Source organism: Pseudorca crassidens, chromosome 17, assembly GCF_039906515.1.
Source record: "Pseudorca crassidens isolate mPseCra1 chromosome 17, mPseCra1.hap1, whole genome shotgun sequence".
NCBI lineage: Eukaryota > Metazoa > Chordata > Mammalia > Artiodactyla > Delphinidae > Pseudorca > Pseudorca crassidens.
The window spans coordinates 1,730,494-1,748,057 of NC_090312.1; the positions used below are offsets into that span (position 1 = coordinate 1,730,494).

The 17,564-nt window shown below is 57.9% G+C and overlaps 2 protein-coding genes and 1 long non-coding RNA gene across 3 annotated transcripts in view; 2 read left to right on the top strand and 1 right to left on the bottom strand.

Annotated features, from left to right (window-relative positions):
• Window positions 1–4,951, bottom strand: part of MAPK15 (mitogen-activated protein kinase 15) — an 8,201-nt gene extending 3,250 nt beyond the window's left edge. The window contains 12 exon segments of the mRNA XM_067712758.1: window positions 74–179; window positions 297–434; window positions 716–773; window positions 1,491–1,543; window positions 1,545–1,628; window positions 1,814–1,844; window positions 1,847–1,976; window positions 2,080–2,210; window positions 3,100–3,190; window positions 3,297–3,326; window positions 3,578–3,917; window positions 4,833–4,951. Coding sequence (XP_067568859.1) covers window positions 74–179; window positions 297–434; window positions 716–773; window positions 1,491–1,543; window positions 1,545–1,628; window positions 1,814–1,844; window positions 1,847–1,976; window positions 2,080–2,210; window positions 3,100–3,190; window positions 3,297–3,326; window positions 3,578–3,917; window positions 4,833–4,951 — 1,311 coding nt within the window.
• A 694-nt stretch (window positions 4,952–5,645) lies between these two features.
• LOC137210611 (uncharacterized) lies at window positions 5,646–13,604 on the top strand. The gene is made up of 3 exons (XR_010936642.1): window positions 5,646–11,995; window positions 12,177–12,302; window positions 13,105–13,604. It is a non-coding gene; the product is annotated as an uncharacterized lncRNA (long non-coding RNA).
• Window positions 13,605–13,719: 115 nt separating this feature from the next.
• On the top strand, window positions 13,720–15,971 carry CCDC166 (coiled-coil domain containing 166). The gene is made up of 2 exons (XM_067712707.1): window positions 13,720–14,871; window positions 14,963–15,971. The coding sequence occupies exons 1-2, from the start codon at window positions 14,431–14,433 to the stop codon at window positions 15,857–15,859; spliced, it is 1,338 nt and encodes a 445-aa protein (XP_067568808.1). The 5' UTR covers window positions 13,720–14,430; the 3' UTR covers window positions 15,860–15,971.
• The last annotated feature ends 1,593 nt before the right edge of the window (window positions 15,972–17,564 follow it).

Sequence of the window (17,564 nt, forward strand, 5' to 3'; positions counted from 1 at the left end):
TGGGGGTCGCTGGGGCGGGGGAGGCCTCGAGGGTGCGTGCACGGGGGATGATGGGGGTCGCGGGCCGGAGCACCTGATAGAGGCGGCTGCGATATTCGGTGGCCGAGAGCTGGGCTCCTTCGTGCACCGGGAGCCGCACGTCCGCCTCCAGAGTGCACTCCCGGGCCGGGCAGTGGAACCTGCGGGGCGCCGGCGAGGCGGGTGCTGGAGAGGCGAGACCTGGGCTGCCGGCGGGCGAGCCCCTGCGACCTCTCCGACCCACAGCAACCGCTGCCCGGCCGCCGGGCCTCCCCTACCTCTGCACGTAGGGGTGCTGCAGGGCCTGGGCCGCGCTGAGCCGCTTGTCGGGGGCAAACACCAGGGGTCACTCGCGGTGGTCCAGGACCTCTGGGGGGGTGTCGGGCGGCAGGAGGGCGTCCAGTGTCGGGCCCGGCCTGTGGGCAGCCGGCCTATCAGCCGCTCCAGGGTCCGCCCCCCCCCCTTCCTGCTCCCTGCTCCCTCCCTAGCACCACCCTCGGGCAGCGCGCAGGCGCGTCAGAGCCCTGCTTCCCTTCAGGTCGCCTCTCCAAGGCCCGGTGCAGCTCCTGCCGCCGGCCAGGGCGAGCTGCGCCCACACTGGGGCTTCCTCGTTTTTAGCCTGGGCAACAGTTTCTGGGCTGGGCACCCTGAAGGTGCGGTAAGGGCGCTGGGCTGGCTCCGAAGCCCCCGCACTCACCGGGACCCCAGGCGCTGCACAACCGAGGCGCCAGAGCCAGCGCCGAGAGCCAGGAGGTCTGGGAGCGGGCGCCGAAGGCGCTGTAATCAGGAGTCCCGAAGGTGGTCGGGCGGGCAGCTCAGGGGGGTCGCCGGCCACCCCTTCTGACCCGTTGAGCGACCTCCTCTCTGCAGGGCTCTCTGGCAGGGCTCCAACCCCGAATACCGGGTCGGGCGCCGCCACTCGTGCAGAAGCACACCCACACGTGCGCCAGTCCTGCACCTCCGTAGGCTGCACGCTCACACGTGCACACGCGTCCCCCATACCCTGTGCTCCCACCTCCACAGGGGAGCCCCTTGCCTTCTCCACCAGAGCAGAAACCCGGGGAGAGGACAGGGCTCCTCCAACGCTGTCCTTCGTCCCTCTCCCCCAGGGAGAAGGAAGGACCCCTGCTTCACCCCTCCGCAGAGCTAGTGCCCTTGTCCTGACCCAGATGGACCCTTCATGAGCACTCTTTGACCCTCGTGGACCCTGTGGCCCCGGTGGACTCTGTCCAGTTGCTCCCCAAAACCCCCAGCAGCTCCTCTCTGGGTCCACCCTCGGCAAGGCCTGCCCTTTCCACTCTTCCCAAGGCTTCCGGACCCTCCCCGTCCCTCCACCTTCACGTCCCCACCCCCATCCCCTCCCGGGCTGTCCTCCGTTCTCAGTCCTGGTCCGGCAGGTGCTGCCCCTCCCACAGCTGTGTGCTCTGACCCTCAGTGTCCCTGGTGCCCAGTGTGCCCGCACACACACTCGCCGTCCTCGGAGGGTGGTGGGATGCCCTCCAGGATCAGCCCCAGCTGGTGAGCGTGGACGTGCCGGGGACAGGGGCCGCCCCGCTAGCATCTCCCCCAGGATGCGGCCCAGACTCCACATGTCCACCCCGGGGGTGTACCTGGGGCAGGGAGGGCTGGTGTTGTTGGGGGAGCCCCAGAGGCGGAGGTGGGGGTGGGAGGAGGTACTTCTGGGGGGTCTCGGACACTGGGGGCATAAGAAGGCCCAAGTGCCCTGGCGGGGCAGGAGAGCACAGGGGGACCTGTAGGGGGAGGTGGCGGCAGGATGGGGGTAGGTCACCGTTACCAGCTCGAGGACAGGAACACCTCCGGAGCCCGTACCATCGCGTGGCCACGTGCTCCGTCAGGGCATGGCCCTCGGGCCCCTCAGGGAGGCCGCTGAGGGAGTGGGCGAGGCCAAAGTCGCAGAGCTTCACCAAACAGCTGGTGTCCAGGAGAACGTTGGATGGCTCGGGAAAAGAGGTGGGCTGAGGGCTAACATGGGTGGCGGCTTGAGGACCCTGGGGTGGGGGTGTGGGCCGTGGAGCTCAGTGGACAGGGCTTGGGCGGCACCTTCTGGTCCTGGTGGATAACTCATCCTGAATGAATGAACTTGGTGGCCCGCAGGAGCTGGTGGAAGACGTAGCGCTTGTGGCTGTCCTTTAGCAGTGTGCCCTTGCAGATGACGGCATTCGGGTCGGTGTCTGGGGGGTGTGCAGGTCAGTCTGGTGGGCCTGGGGAGAGCGGGCCAGTCTGGCCCACTTTGAGCCCTCATGGCGGCACCTCAGCCTGCCCAATGCCCACAGACCTCAGGTCCCACTGCAGCCTCAGAGCCGTGTCCTGGACGTGTGCACTGCCCAGGAGCCCCTGCTGGCTTCTCAAGCTTGTCCACTGGCTTTGTTGGCACAGCAATAAAAGTTTGTGGAATTATTTTTATACTTTATTTCATGTTGCCTTTGTTTTATCAAATGAGTAGAAAAAAGAAAATGCAGGACTTCCCTGGTGGCGCAGTGGTTAAGAATCCGCCTGCCAATGCAGGGGACACGGGTTCGAGCCCTGGTCCGGGAAGATCCCACATGCCGCGGAGCAACTAAGCCTGTGCGCCACAACTGCTGAGCCTGCGCTCTAGAACCCGCGAGCCACAACTACTGAGCCCGTGTACCACAACTACTGAAGCCCGCAGGCCTAGAGCCCGTGCTCTCCAACAAGAGAAGCCACCGTGATGAGAAGCCTGCACACTACAACAAAGAGTAGCCCCCGCTCGCCACAACTAGAGAAAGCCCGCGTGCAGCAGCGAAGACCAGAAGTTAAATAAATGAATAAAAATTTTAAAAATTAAAAAACAACAAATGCAGCTGCAAGCAGTGGACAAAGCAGAAACCTCACAGAGAGGGTTCAAGATACCTGCCACCAGGCCTGGGGGGCTGACACTCTCCAGCTCCACAGGGACACTGCCCAAGCTGAGTGCACTGGCTACTGCGGGGACCAAGCAGCAAAGGAACATACAGAGGGAGCCAGACCACTGGGATGTGGGTGGGAGGATCCTGGGCCGGGATAAAGGTGGGGCTGGGGTCTGAGGGAGGCCTCACTCACCCATAGACTCAAACACCAGGTAAATGTCCCTGTCATTCTCTGCCCGGATCACACCCGGGAGGCGGATGATGTTGGGACGGTCCCCAAACTCCTGGGGAGAGAGCGGGGGCTGTGTCCTGGGGGTCAAGGGGCCACACTTCCCCCTTATTTGGCGAGACTGCACCTGGAGAAGCAGGCAGACGGCCTTGGCCACTCACGCGGAGCAGCATGATTTCCCGGACCGTCCTCTGGAAGGAGACAGAAACGTGAGTGTGGCTGCAGAGCAAGAAGGAAGCCCGTGTCTGGAGAGGATGCGAAGGGACTGATGCTCGCCACCTGCACACCCGCTGGCCCACGAGGTCGCAGGGGGCGGTGCTCTGAGAAATGCCACAAACCTGCTGTGACTGGGCTTCAAGCTGCGCCTTTCCCACAAGGCAGCAGGGGGGCCGCCCCACAGCCCTGCCTCATCCTTTCCCACACCGCTTTCCTACTCACTTACTTGGGCATCCGTCTTGTCCTTGAAGGCATCAAAGATTTTCTTGATAGCCACGACCTCGCCAGTCCTCTGATCCACCGCCTTCCACACGATGCTGTAGGCCTGGGGAGGAGGGCGGTCAGCCTGCTTGGCATAGGGCCATCCTCTGCCCGGCCAGACCGCCCCCTGCAGACATGAGCCTCCTCTTTCCTGCTCTGGTTCCGGGGGAGGGATGCTGTGTGGTGAGGGGCGAGGCCCCCGAGGGGCCTCCAGTGGAGGCTGATAGGAACAAAGGGGGATTGGAGACCAGAGAGTATCTGGGGAGGCCCCAGGAGGATATGAGGTCACAGATGGGAGGGAGCTCCTGGGCAGGATCTGAAGCCTGCCCCTTCTCCGACAGTCACCCTGATCCCTCTCTCGTATACCTCATCCAGCCTGTCAGCAAATCCTGTGGGTTCCACATTCAGGATTCATCAGAATCCGAAGACTTTCTACCATCTCTGCTGCCCCCGCCCTGGTCTGAGCCTCTGGCACCTCCAGCCTGTATCACTACACTGATCTCTTAACTACTCTCTCTCACCCACTCCCACTGTTCATCCTCAACAGAGTGGGCGGGGCGAGCCTTGTAAGGTGGTACCAATGGCTGCTGCCCTCCCCGTGTCACTCACAGTAGCAGCCAAAGTCCTTGCAGTTCCCCAAAGCCCCACATGATAAGCCCATCCCCCTAGAACTCCTATCCTGTTACCTCAACCCTGCTGTTTCCCAACAGCCCAGCAGGTCCTGGCCTCAGGGCCTTTGCACTGCTGCTTGCACTGTCTGAAACTTTCTTTTCTCCCCTCCCTCAGCACACACTTGCACACACCCAGTGACCCACCTTCACACATACACTCTCACACAGTCCCACAGGCTCACACAATCACAATCACAAATGCACATGGGCTCACACAAGGTTCTGGCCTCCACTCTGCCCACTCAGTTTACTGGCTCAGGCCCTTCCCCCTCAGCGACTGGATCACGTGTGCCCGGTCTCCCTAGAGCATTCTGTGGGCACGGGAGGGGCAGCCCGGGAGCCGGGAGTGGTGGGTGGGGACGGTGGGTGGATGGTGCACCAGGGTCCGAACTGAGGTCTTGGGGGTCCTGGCTGTCACCTGTCTCCCAGAGCCAGATGACAAGTTCCCTGGGAACAGGCCACACCTCCAACTCGTGGAGGAGGCAGGACCCAAGGCCAGGAGTCCCTGGCAGAGTGGAAGGCCACAGTCCTCCGACTGGCCCTGCCCACGCCCTGCAGGTGGCCTGGTCCGGCGGACGCCCGGGCGCCTCCGAGCTCATCCCCTTTCCGAACCGCAGCCTGAGCAGGTATCGCTGGGCAACGTGACGGTCCATCTCGGCGGCGCACATGCCGGCTGGTGGGCGCCAGGAGGCCTCCAGACACTAGCTGGGCTCGAACTGTTGAAAGCCGTTGCCTTGGGAACCGACGGCGGAGCCCTCCCTGCGCCTGCGCCGGGGCGGGGCAGAGCGGGGTCTGCAGCCCAAGCCCCGCCCAATCCGGGGCTGCCGTGGAGCCCCACCCCGCAGTCCCGCCCCCTCGGCACCGCCCCCGGACCCTCGCCGCCTTGCCGACCGCACTTCCGCGTGGCCCAGGCCAGAGTCCAGAAGGTGCCCCTCTCCGCCTTCCGCCCCCCGCCCCACCTGCGGCCAAGGAGCCTGCTGCAGCCTCCAGAACCTCTCCACCAATCCGGGCCTTTGCACGTGCAGTGCCCAGCGCCCGGGACGCTCTTTCCTCCCTCCGCCTTGCTTCTCCGGTCTCTGCTAAGGGGGTGCCGACGGTTAGGGTGTCATTCGCAGACAGCCCCTCCACTCCTTGGGCATTTGGCGGCAGGGGCCGGGCCATCCCCAGCGGGTGCGAGCGCTTGAACTGGGCAGGCGCTGAGGCACCGCCAGGAAACTAGGGGTTAGTTCCAAGACGGGGGTCCCGGCAAGCGGCTGGGAGAGCAAACCTGGAGGCGGTGGGAGTCTATGAGACTGGCTGAGAGGGGGCTGCCGTGCGCAGAGGTCAAGCGCTCGCAGAAAAAGGAAGCCAGGTAAGGGGGCCGACGGGCGGGGGTAGCCAGGGAAGGAAGTGGGAGCACCGAGGGGACAGCCAGGCAAAGGCCCCGAGTGGGAGTGTGCCTGGCGCGTTGGAGCCACAAGGAGGCCCCGTGTGGCTGGAGCCCAGGGATGGAGACCAAGGTATCAGCAGGGGGCGGTGGGCAAAGCTGGAGGGATCTTCCCCGACCAGGGCTCGAACCTGTGTCCCCTGCACTGGCAGGTGGATTCTTGACCGCTGTGCCACCAGCCCAATAAGCATTTGTTAAGTTAATGAATATTATGTGCAGAACTAAATTCGCAAGTACTTTGAAGGAAAAAACTACTTCCTGTGTCTTTCAGCGTCTCCTATAGCATTCATAGAGTGCCCTATTCTTAGGCCCCAATAAATATTTTTGGTATATACAGTGAAGAAGATGCTTCGTCATATGATTTTATATAGCATGCTGAATGATCTTTCTAGAGGATATAATTTTTTACAAGAATAATTTCCCAGTGATATGTAATAGAGCACTGAGTCAACTAGTAGTCAAGAAATGGAGCCTCTAATCCCAATTCTGGAACGGACTCACTGTGTGACAATGGACAAGTGACATAACTTTGCAACTCTGCAGCATCCTCATCTGTAAACAGGAATATGGAAAAAATCAGAGCTAGAAGGACCTGAAAGCTTTTAGTCACATAGAAATACTAGCACATTGTACAAAATATACAAGAAAGTTCATGGCAGTATTGCTTGCAATTGTGAAAAACTGGAAACAACCTATGAGTACCTCAAGAGGAGACTACATAAATGAGGTCATGAAAAGCAAAGGAAGACAGAAATTGTCACACACCAGAGAACACTAAGGAGATATGATAACTAAAGGCACCGTGGATTGGATTCTGGAACTGAAAAAGGACAGCAGTGGGAAAACTGGTGAAATTTGAATCAAGTCTGGAGTTTAGTTTATACACAGGCTATACAATGTCCCGAGAGGACTTATGATGAGAAAAATGTCAATCACAGCTTTAAGCCCTTGGTTTGGAAGGAGCCAATGAGAAAGCGCATTGGAAGGGGATGTATGTACCATTTCATTCACAGGAAATCAGTAACGGATGATCCTTTCCTTGCACTTTCCACCCAACAATAACTTTGTGCTCCTGGTGCTTGAAGAGCCTCCATATCCTGGTGAAGAGAATTCCCGAGCTTGGGCAGCTGACCCCCTTTCCAGCCACCTGGGTGACCTGGACGTCCCAGCTCAGGCTGAAGCGGGGGAGGAAGATGTGCTGAAGCCTACACCTCTGCTCTGCCGCTCCTGCGCTGACTGCTGGCCATTTTCCTAGGAACCAGAGGGAGGCGAAAGCCCAGGCCTCCCTGCCACACGCGTGGCCCCGATGCTGCCTCTGGGGCACCTTCTGGCTTGCGGACGTTGCTTCCATGTTATCTGCCATGAGCCTCACGGACCACTGTCCTCCTCTAGCTCAAGTGACTTGGCTTGAAATTCAGTCATTCATTTTTCTGATTGATCGAGCCTGCTGGTGAAGTTCTCCACTGGGTGTTTAATTCTTCGTTTCTGTTGGATTCTTCAGCACCACAATTTCTGTTTGGTTCTTTTTTATGATTTCTGTCTCATTGAAATTCTTGTTTTGTTCACGTGTTGTTTTCTTGGTATTGTTATCTATCTTCGTTCTCTTGTAGCTCACTAACAATTTGGCGATCTCTATAAAAAAAGGTATAATGCATGTATCATTTGATTCAAAAGGAATTTGTCATACAAAAATCTCACAAGCGGGCAAAAATAGTTTTCGGTAGCATTGTCTTAGTAGGGAAAAGTTGGTGGCAATGTAAGTGTTCGTCAGTATCAGACTGGTTAAATTAATCATACTTCAATTATGCTATACAGCTATTATTATATATAGAATACCACATAGCTAGTAATGTGTTTTACAATATTATATCTATATATACTGCCCTGAAAAAGTTACTGAAGATATATTGTTAAGCAAATAAAACATTTACAACAAAAAAATAAATAAATAAAAATAAATAAAATTAGGGACAAAGGATTTGAATAGACATATCTCCAAAGAAGATATACAAATGGTCAGCGCCACAGGAGAAGATGCTCAACGTCGTTAGCAATCGGGGAAATGCAATCAAGACACGTGAGGCCACGCTCAATCACTAGGATGACTTTCAGAAAAAAGTCTTGGCAAGGATGGCGAGAAGTCAGAACTCATACAGTGCTGGAGGGATGTCAATGGTGCAGCTGCTGTGCAAAAGTGTTTCGCAAGTCCTCGAAAAGTTAAAGATAGAATTACCATGCGATCCAGCAATTCCACTTCTGGGTATATATCCAAAATAACTGAAAACAGGTATTCAAACAAATGCTTGTACACACGTGTTCACAACAGCCTCTTCACAAAAGCTAAAAGGTGAAAACAACACAAATGCCCATCAACCGATGAATGGATAAAGAAGATATTATCTATACAGACAATAGAATATAATTCAGCCGTAGAAAGGAATGAAGTACTGATGTGTGCTACAATGTGGACGAGCCTTGGAAACATTACGCTAAGTGAAATAAGTCAGATACAGGAAGTCGCATATTATGTGATCCACTTAAATGAAATATTCAGAATAAGTACCTCCATAGACAGGGAAAGCAGGTTGGTGGCTCCCAGGGGTTGAGGGGAGGGGAGACGGGTAGTGACTGCTTAATGGGTACAGGGTTCCTTCTGGGGGTGATGAAAATGTTTTGTAACCACATAGCAGTGGTGGTTACACAACATTGTGAGAGTACCAAGTGCCACTAACGTGTATACTTCAATATGGTTAATTTTATGTTACGTGATTTCACCTAAAAAAAAAAAAGAAGTTACAAGGCTGGGAGGAAGCAGCAAAAAGGAAGCCGTATCCAGGAGAGAAATAAGCTGATAGAGCCAGCCCCATGAATGACAGAGATGGTGGAATTGCCAGTGATGCTAAAAACAGCTACCCTAAGTATGCTTGTGGGCATAAAGAAAGCGTGAATACAGTGAAATCAGAAAGGACAGAGATGATGGAATTGGCAACGACTCTAAAAACAGCTACCATAAGTATGCTCGTGGATATAAAGAAAGCATGAATACAGTGAAATAAGAAAGGAAAATTATTAAAAAGAACCAAATGGAATTACTAGAGCTGAAAAATAAATATCTGAAATGAAAAACTCAGTGGATGGACACAGCAGAAAAAATGATCAGTGAACTCAAATACACAGCAATATAAACTATCCAAATTGAAACCCACAGGAAAAAAAAAAACCTCACTGACCTGTGGGACAGTGTCAACAAAAGGGGGGTGCAGAAAGCATGTTTGAGAAAGTAATGGCTGAAATTTTTGCCAATTTAAAGAAAAAATTAGATATTCACAGATCCAGGAATTTAAATGAAGCCCAGGTAGGAAAAACACAAAGGAACTCGTAACTAAATTGCTGAAAACAATAAAGATAAAGAAAAAATACTAAAAGATAAAGAAAAAATACTAAAAGTAACCAAAGAAATTTACATGCAGAGGAACAAAAATAAGCATAACTGCAGAGTTTTTATCAGAAAAAAACAATTCAAAGCAGAAGGAAAAGCAATGACATCATTAATGTACTCAGAGGGAAAAAATGTGAATCTAGAGTTCTCGAACCAATCCCTAAAAATGTAGCATATAGAAAGCATACAGAAGAGATTACAAATGAGAAGCTGGGCACGGTTAAAGTGGAGCCCAGCGTTAAAAAGTTAGAAGAGTGGCCAAACAGGAGAGGGGATTCTTCAGGCTGGAAATGAACTAAATCTGGTGAGAAACATGGTACCGTGGAAACCGCTGGAGCCTTTAGTGGAAAGCCTCCTGCCAGCGGAAATGGCTGATATAATCATCATTAAATGACTCGTGCATTGATGGAAAGAGGACGTAATTAAATGTTCTGTTATATTAAAAATGTTTTCATATTATTGACATCTTGTAATCAAGAAGACTGATACAGAACATAAAAATAAACATAAAATTAGAAAACTAACAGGAATTACGAGTGTCAGGAATGAAAAACTACATTCCTACCAGATCCTTCAAACATTGAAAATAAGGGTTTATTGTCAACAACCTCCCACCAATACATTTGATAACTTAGATGAGATGGCAAGTCCATTGAATGAGTGGGAGTATTACCCAAATATAATCAATAATAAACATAAAGGGCTTCCCTGGTGGCGCAGTGGTTGAGAGTCCGCCTGCCGATGCAGGGGACATGGGTTCGTGCCCCGGTCCGGGAAGATCCCACATGCCGCGGAGCGGCTGGGCCCGTGAGCCATGGCCACTGAGCCTGCGCGTCCGGAGCCTGTGCTCCACAACGGGAGAGGCCACAACAGTGAGAGGCCCGCGTACCACAAAAAAAAAAAAAAAAAAAACATAAAGATAAACTGAAAAACTCTGTGGCCACAAGGACGGAGAGAACAGAAGGCCCATCGATGGAAATGGAGGAAGGACTGATCACCACTTGGACAGGCTGAAAGGGATGACAGCTGGACTCACGACGGAGGGTCCGAGGTGAGGAGCGGGCCGAGAGGCCAGGAAGGTCGGCATGCTTGACTCGGAAGGCACAGCTGGGCGTTCCTCCAGCTGCGGGCAGCAGGAAAGGCAAGTGGGAGCCGTAGTAAACTCAGTGGACAAGAGCGGGGCCTGGTGGGGGGGGCGCGGAGCAGTCCAACGCAGCTGCTGGGGGCAGTGGGACCTCTGGCCCCTGGAGCAGCAGGGACGTGTGCCAGCTAGCAGGCCAGCCCCTCTTCTCCCTGCCTTCCCCCAGGAACCCGCAGCCAAAGGAGGCCTCAGCCCTGCCATTCTGCCGCCAAGAACGTGGCCCGAAGCAGAATTATCCGCAAATCAGTGAGTTTCAGCAAAAAAGGAATTCTGCAGCATGAACTTCATTACATTTACTTAATTATTAAATCAGATTTTCAGTGGACATTTGATTCATCCATTAGTAATTTTTTAATCTGCTATTATGTGTTTTCTCTTGGGGCCATTATTTCTACCCAGTCCAGCTTTCCCTTGTCCAAATATCCTGGCAGATGTAAATTTGGCAAGTTTTTATTTTCTCATCGGTTGTCAGTTACAGTTTGATTGCGTGCAGTTGTACCTTCACCTTAGTTTCGAGTGCGGTGTTGACTCGGGGTATTTACTATGCACTGAGAAGTGTGGGGGCTGTGCATTTAATTTTTAGCTGACCCACGGGGAGATCATGCGCAGTTTGGGGGGCCTCATCCAGGAGGCCCAGAGTTAGGGGGAGCGGGCGTGTGGCAGGTCAAACCCCCCAGGTTGAAACGATCTGGCCTAAACCTCCTGCTTCATCCATCACCAGCCTCCTTATGACCCTGGAGACCAGCTCACAGGGGTCGCACCCCCCACACTGCAGAGTGTCACAGTCTGAGTATGGGCCCCACCCCTTCCTTCCCCTCGGCGTCCAAGTCTGAGTAGATATCAGCTGTGTCCCCATGTGTGTCACAGTGTAGCCCACCGCTCACCCTGTTTCCGGTGCAGCCCCCGACCCTGTGGGGTGGACCTGCTGTGCTCCCCTGCACCTGGGTCTCTGAAGTTGGGCTCCCCTCTCTCCTGCTCCCAGTGTGGGCTATGGACCCAGGTACCCCAGGTCACTCCAGGCACCTGCCTGGGCCCCTCCCAGGAGAGCACCTCGGGGTTGTAGCTGTGGTTGTCTCTAGATCATGTGGCCAGACTTGGAAACGGGGGTCCCCCGAGGGGGTGCGCCCCCCAGCCGGGCGCCTCCTCGTGGCTGTCTCTCAGGGGCATCTGAGCCAGCCCGTGGAGGTGGGCGCTGGCATCGCCATCGGGGCCTCCACAGGGCTCTGGGCCTCCTTCTGTTTGTCATCCTCTTCCTCACAAACAGGTAGGGGAGCACCTCTGGGAGCGGGGGCATGCACACCAACCCGGACCACACCCCGAGGCCCAGCCGCCCCGGTCTGGAGGACCGGGGAGCCAAGCCCACAGGCCCTGGGCTCCAGCGAAGCCTCTCCCCGAAGCTGCGACCCCGCTGACCCTGAGGAGGCCAGGGCCCGGATCACCGCAGCAGCGTCACCGCAGAGCCCCAGCCGGCCCGCACGTGCTCTGCACATACACGCACCCCGGGGCTCCCGCTGGCTCCCGCCCGCCTTGGCTCATGGGACTCGGGTGGCGGTGCTGCCGTGTCCCTCACTGCACCGCGCGTCTGGACAGGGTACTTCCTCCAGGGGCGCCATGGCTGTGGGAGCTGACGCACATCGTGGCCTGGATCTGGTCCTTCCACCTGGGGCTGACCGTGAGCCTCGTGTGGGTCTGGCACCGATTCCAAGGTACTTGGCTGTGGAGGGGCCGCCACTGGAGGAAGGGTGCCTGGCCCAGGGCCAGCTTAGGTTGGGGTGAGGGGAGGGGGTGGGGCAGGTCTGCAGGCAGCACACAAGCTGGGATATAGGGGAGGGGACAGACTTGGGTCCTGCCCAGGGCACAGAGAACAGCTGGGTCTGGGCTCTCCAGGGCTTGACCTCAGCCAGAGGACGCACTGGATAGACAGGCTCTCCTGGACCTCACTCACATTCCTGCCCATCCTCCCCTTTGCCATGGTGATCGCCATCAGCGCTGCGCTTCTGATCAACGGACAAGGTACCGGGGTGGGGCTGAGGCAGCCCTACTGCCAGGCCCCCAGGGTCCCTTTGTCTGACCTCTGCTCAGCATCTGGCCGCCTCTGTGGTGTCAGACTCCCACCGGGGCTGAGCTCCAAGGACAGGGTCTCTGGCATCACCTGAACCCACCCCCACCTCCACAGGTCCACTTGGCCTTGGCAGGTGGAAGGGTCATAGGCACTGGCCATGTGGCCTCAGGCTGCCGTGGAGTGGGATTCAATTAAAAGCAGCTGGCTCCTCCCTTTGCCCCAGGGCACAGGGCAGGGACAGGAGAGGACTCAGCCAGAGAGGCAGTGCACACAGTGGGAAGAGCCCACCAAGGTCCAAGTCACAGACCCAGTGCTTTCAGGAGTCCATGGGCAGCTCACTCACTCTGCCTGTTTCTCCATCTGTGAAATGGGAGCAGAGGCCGCTGGAAGTGCTCACCCCCCGGGTCAGACACACAGCCCAACCCCACTGGGACTCCTGAGAAGGGGCGCAAACCCCAAGTCTCCGGAGCTCAGTAGGGAGGGCTCCGAGGCAGAAGGAACAGTAAGTGAGGGCAGGAAGGTGTGCCCTCCGGCGGCCTGTCCAGGCTTGGGGGCAGGGGCTGAGTGGTGAGGGCAGCATCCCAGGAACAAGCCGGTGGGACGTTCTGCCGCAGCCTTCAAGGTCCTTGCAGGCCCCTAGCAGAGCCCGCTGGGGGGAAGGGGCCGGGGTGGGAGGAGAAGGGGGACGGGAGTGGGCAGCCTTGCCAGAAGCTGAGCACACTGCTGGCCCTCTCCCTCCCGGTGTCCTTCCAGCTCGGTGTCCCTGCCAAGAGATGAGTGACCCTCCAGACGCCTCCCGGCCGGAGTCCGAGGGTACTGCAGCCTTGGCCCCGGCAGGGACAGAGACCCCCACGCCATTCACGAAGGGAGGGGGGAAGGACCCCAAGGGTGCGGAGAAGTATCAAGAGTGACACTTGGCTTTGAATCTGGGCCCTTGGAGGTGAGTTCCGTCTCCCGCGGGCGGTGGTGGGACCTGGTGGACACCAGGCACCGCTTTCCCAACACAGTGAGAGAAAGCCACCGGACGTCCGGAGTGGCGGGCATCTCAGCCCGCTTGCAGGCCGGGCGCCCCCCTCTTCCCTGGGAGAGGGGCTGCTCCCGGAAACACCCACGCGCCCCGTGGCTGTCGGCGGGGATCGAGCCCGAGGAAACGGAGGGGACAAGGTCCCCTTCTGCCTCTAATCGCCGCGGGGCAGAGGCAAAGCGCAGCCTCTGCGGCCGGGCTGGGCTGGGAGCGCAGAGGTGGACGCTTGCGGCTGGTGGCGGGGGGCGGACCGGGCGGGGTGCGAGGGGCCGGGAAGGAGCCGAGCCCGGGTTGGGCGTGGTTTGGAGGTCTTCCGGGCGGGACCGGGGCTGGGGGCGTGGCGTGGCGTGGCTTCCCTCAGGACTCCACCTTCGATTGCATCCGGATTGCGTAATCAGGAATTGCCCCGCCGGGAAGAACCCGGTCTCGAGGAATCCGGAGACAGAGGAGAACGAAACGCTCGCCACACCTCTTCTGGGAGGAGGCGTTTATGAGCTTTAACGCGAGGACACCTTGCCGGGGAATCGGGAGGCCCGGACGACTTAAAATTTAAAAACCTCTGCCCATCGGTTCCCTTGCTTCGAAACAGAAATTAAAAGACCCAGGTCGACCTAGACACTCCCGCGACAGATGTGTGCGGCGCAGGAGCCCGGGAGGGGCAGGGGCGGCCCACGGTGCGGTGTGCTCTGGGAAGGAACAGGGTCCGAGACTGCGGAGGACCGGCCCGGCCTTGAGAGCAGGCCCCGACCCCTCGCAGTCTGTTGCGCAAGCAACGGGGCGGGAGTTGGGGAGGGCGGCTAAGTTCTGTTTCCAGGGAGACCATTCGGCTGACCGCCAACAGAGCTAAAGGTGGACAAACCCCGACGGGCGGCCAAGGTCCTGAAGGAGCCCCCTAGTAAAGGTTGGCGACGATGTCCTGACCCTTGATTGACCCCAAACTCCTGATTCTGCCTCTCCCAACCTCGTGACCCTGAGACGCGTCGAACCCCGCCAGAATCTTCGGGCTGGTCGAGGGGAAGGGCTGAGCTGGAGGAGCGGGCTGGAGGCCTCGACCCATGGTGCCCAAGAGGAAGCGCGGGCCGAGCGCCTGGGGCCGGTCTGGCGCGGCAGGAGAGGGCACCGAGCCGCCGCAATCGGAGAGCGCTCAGTACTTGCAGCGAGAATACAAACTGCTCTCGGAGCAGCTGGACGCCTGCGAGGAGCGCGTCGACCAGGAGCTGCAGGAGAACGCCTTCCAGAACTGCGAGGCGCAGCGCCTGCGCGAGGAGAACCGGCTCTACGCCAGCTACGTGAGCACGCGCGCGCAGCGCTGCGCCAACGCTATCGTCCGGCTGGAGGAGCAGAACCGCGTGGACCTGACGGAGATCCACCGGCAGCGCGCAGAGCTGGCGTCGCTCTACCGCCGGCGTGAGGAGGGGGTGTGCGCGCAGCTGCTGGAGATGGAGACGCGCGCGGCGCAGATGGCGCGACAGGTGCAGGAGCTGCAGCCCTACAAGGCCAGTACGCGCCCCCGCGGGAGGGCCGGGCGCGGGCAGGGCGAGGTGGGTGCACGCCGCGGACCGGAGCTGACCCGCGGCCCCGCCGCAGGAGCTGCAGCTGGAGCAGCTGGCCCGGATCCGGGCGCTGGAGCGCGAGCTGCTGCATATGCGCGTGGAGCACATGCAGCTGCTCCATCGCCTGAAGCGGTGTTTCCAGGAGGAAAAAGCAGCCTTCGAGCGCGAGGCGCGCCAGCGCGTGCAGTCCCTGGCGTGGCGCGCGGAGCGGGAGGCGGCGCGCGCGCTCATCGCGCACACACAGGCCATCAGAGAGGACAACGGGCGCCTGCGGCAGGAGCTGCTGCGGCTGCAACGCCGGGCCCAGGTGCTGCACGACACGCGGCGCCAGTTGCTGGAGCAGCGTGAACAGCTGCGGCGCGAGCACGAGGACATGCGGAACCTGGCCCACGTGCACAGCTGGCTGCGCCGGGGCCCCGAGGGCCCGCCGCTTTGGCAACCGCCGCTGGCCAACTCGCACCCTGAGCACTTCGCCTCCACCACGATCCAGTCGCGCGCGACCTCCTGGGCCCCATCAGTCTCGGCCTCCCGGAAGCCGTCTCAGGTCTCGTGGCGCGCGGCCTCTTGGGCCCCATCGTTGCTGTCGAAGCTCGCGGTTCCCTGGGTCCCGTCATTGGTCCCGTCGCGTGTTGGCTCCAGGGTCCTGTCGCTGGCCCCTTCGAAGGCGGAATCACGGGTCCCATGCCACGACCCATCGCATGCGAGCTCCAGGGTCCCGTCCTTGACCTTGTCGCGCCCAGGCTCCCGAGTCCCGTCCCTGACCCCGCCACGCCTGGATTCCTGGGCCCCTTCGCGGTCCTCATTGCGTGCCGCCTCACAGAACACCACCCTCTTTGGGAAGTCCGTCCCCGGGTCGGGCTCTTCCCGTCCCCCAGTCGAAGGAGACCGTGAATGTGACGCTGCAGGCGAAGGCGCCTTGGGGAGATCCTGAACTTACCCGGAGGAAGGCCAATGAGGCCAGACGGTGCGGGGGAGACGGGGGTGCGCAGGACGCGGATTTGGTGAGTGGATTATCAATAAAGGTGTGACCCCCTCCCCACCCCTCTCCGCTCTGGCACCGCCTGCTTCGCTGTCCCGCATTTCTGGCCGGCGCAGGGACCACTCATTATGGCTCCCAGTTTCCAAGCTGCAAGGTAGCTTGATCGTCCTGTGCCCTGTGTGTCTGCCAGGATTGAGCATCCCTCAACCCCACAGCTGACCTCTGGCAGGGGCAGAGGGAGCCGGCCACGCCATCGTCCTGCCCATGAGGGCTGAAGTCTGGTGGCAGAGATGGACATCACGGGCATGGACAGGTAGTATGAGAGCAGGAAGGGAGTCTGGCGGGCCAGGGAGGAGCTGGTCCACTGCGTGTGGCGCCGGGAGGGCCAGCGTGGTTTGAGCTGCTCAAGAGAGCCATGGGGGGGGGGCGTGGGCTTTGTTCTGGCGCCACGGGGAGCCACAGGTGTTTTTATGTTTAACCTATTGTTTTTTTGTTTGTTTTTGCCGCGCCCTGCGGCTTGTGGGATCCTAGATCCCTGGCCAGGGCTTGAACCCGGGCCCTGGCAGCGAAAGTCCTAACCACTGGGCCTCCAGGGAGTTCCGGGGGGGAGGGTAATTTTAAATTTTGGTGTAGCTGTCAGTCCAAGTGCACGGAGGCCAGTTAGTGCGCTCTCCCTCACCCGTGGTTTGCATTCATCAACAGCTGCATTGGGGAGGTGGAGCGTGGGGGAGACCAGGGCGGATGCGCCGCCGTGGCCCATGGACCTGGACCCTGTGGAGGGAGGAGTTCAGACCGCAGCTTTCAAACAGAGCCCCCCAGCCCCCGCCAACCTTGCCGTGGAAATTTAGTTAAATGTTCTGGTTCTGGGTTGGAAGTGCTGGTGGGGGGCTGGCAGCATCAAACACAAATTCTCTGAGAAGAGTTCACTTGAGGGACTTCCCTGGTGGCGCAGTGGTTAAGAATCCGTCTGCCAATGGAGGGGACACCGGTTGGAGCCCTGGTCTGGGAAGATCCCACATGCCACGGAGCAACTAAGCCCGTGCGCCACAACTACTGAGCCCGTATGCCACAACTACTGAAGCCCGCGCGCCTAGAGCCCGTGCTCCGCAACAAGAGAAGCCACCGTAATGAGAAGCCCACGCACTGCAATGAAGAGTAGCCCTGCTCGCCCCAACTAGAGAAAGCCCGTGCGCATTAGCGAAGACCTAACGCAGCCAAAAAAAAAATAAATAAATCTATTCAAAAAAATGAAATCTTGTTATCAATAGGTTCTTTTTTTTTTTTCCCTCCATTGCGGTGTGTGGGCTTTTCATTGCGGTGGCTTCTCTTTGCAGAGCACAGGCTGTAGGCGCTTGGGCTTCAGTAGTTGTGGCACGTGGGCTCAGTAGTTGTGGCTTGCGGGCTCTAGAGCGCACGCTCAGTAGTTGTGGTGCACGGGCTTAGTTGCTCCGCGGCATATGGGATCTTCCCAGACCAGGGCTCGAACCCGTGTCCCCTGCATTGGCAGGTGGATTCTTAACCACTGCGCCACCAGGGAAGGCTTATAACAACATTTTAGTTTTGCCTGGACTTTTGTTAAGCCACAAATTAGACATTGTTACTCTTTGTGAAAATTCATCCACTTGCATCCTTAGCATTTGGGACACATCTGTATGTA

What these genes read in the sequence shown, in the direction of transcription:
- CCDC166 (XM_067712707.1), top strand. Translation starts at nt 14,431, where the DNA reads ATGGTGCCCAAGAGGAAGCGCGGGCCGAGCGCCTGGGGCCGGTCTGGC. An exon ending in AGGAGCTGCAGCCCTACAAG is followed by an intron (nt 14,872 to 14,962) that starts GCCAGTACGCGC and finishes GCCCCGCCGCAG; the next exon opens with GAGCTGCAGCTGGAGCAGCT.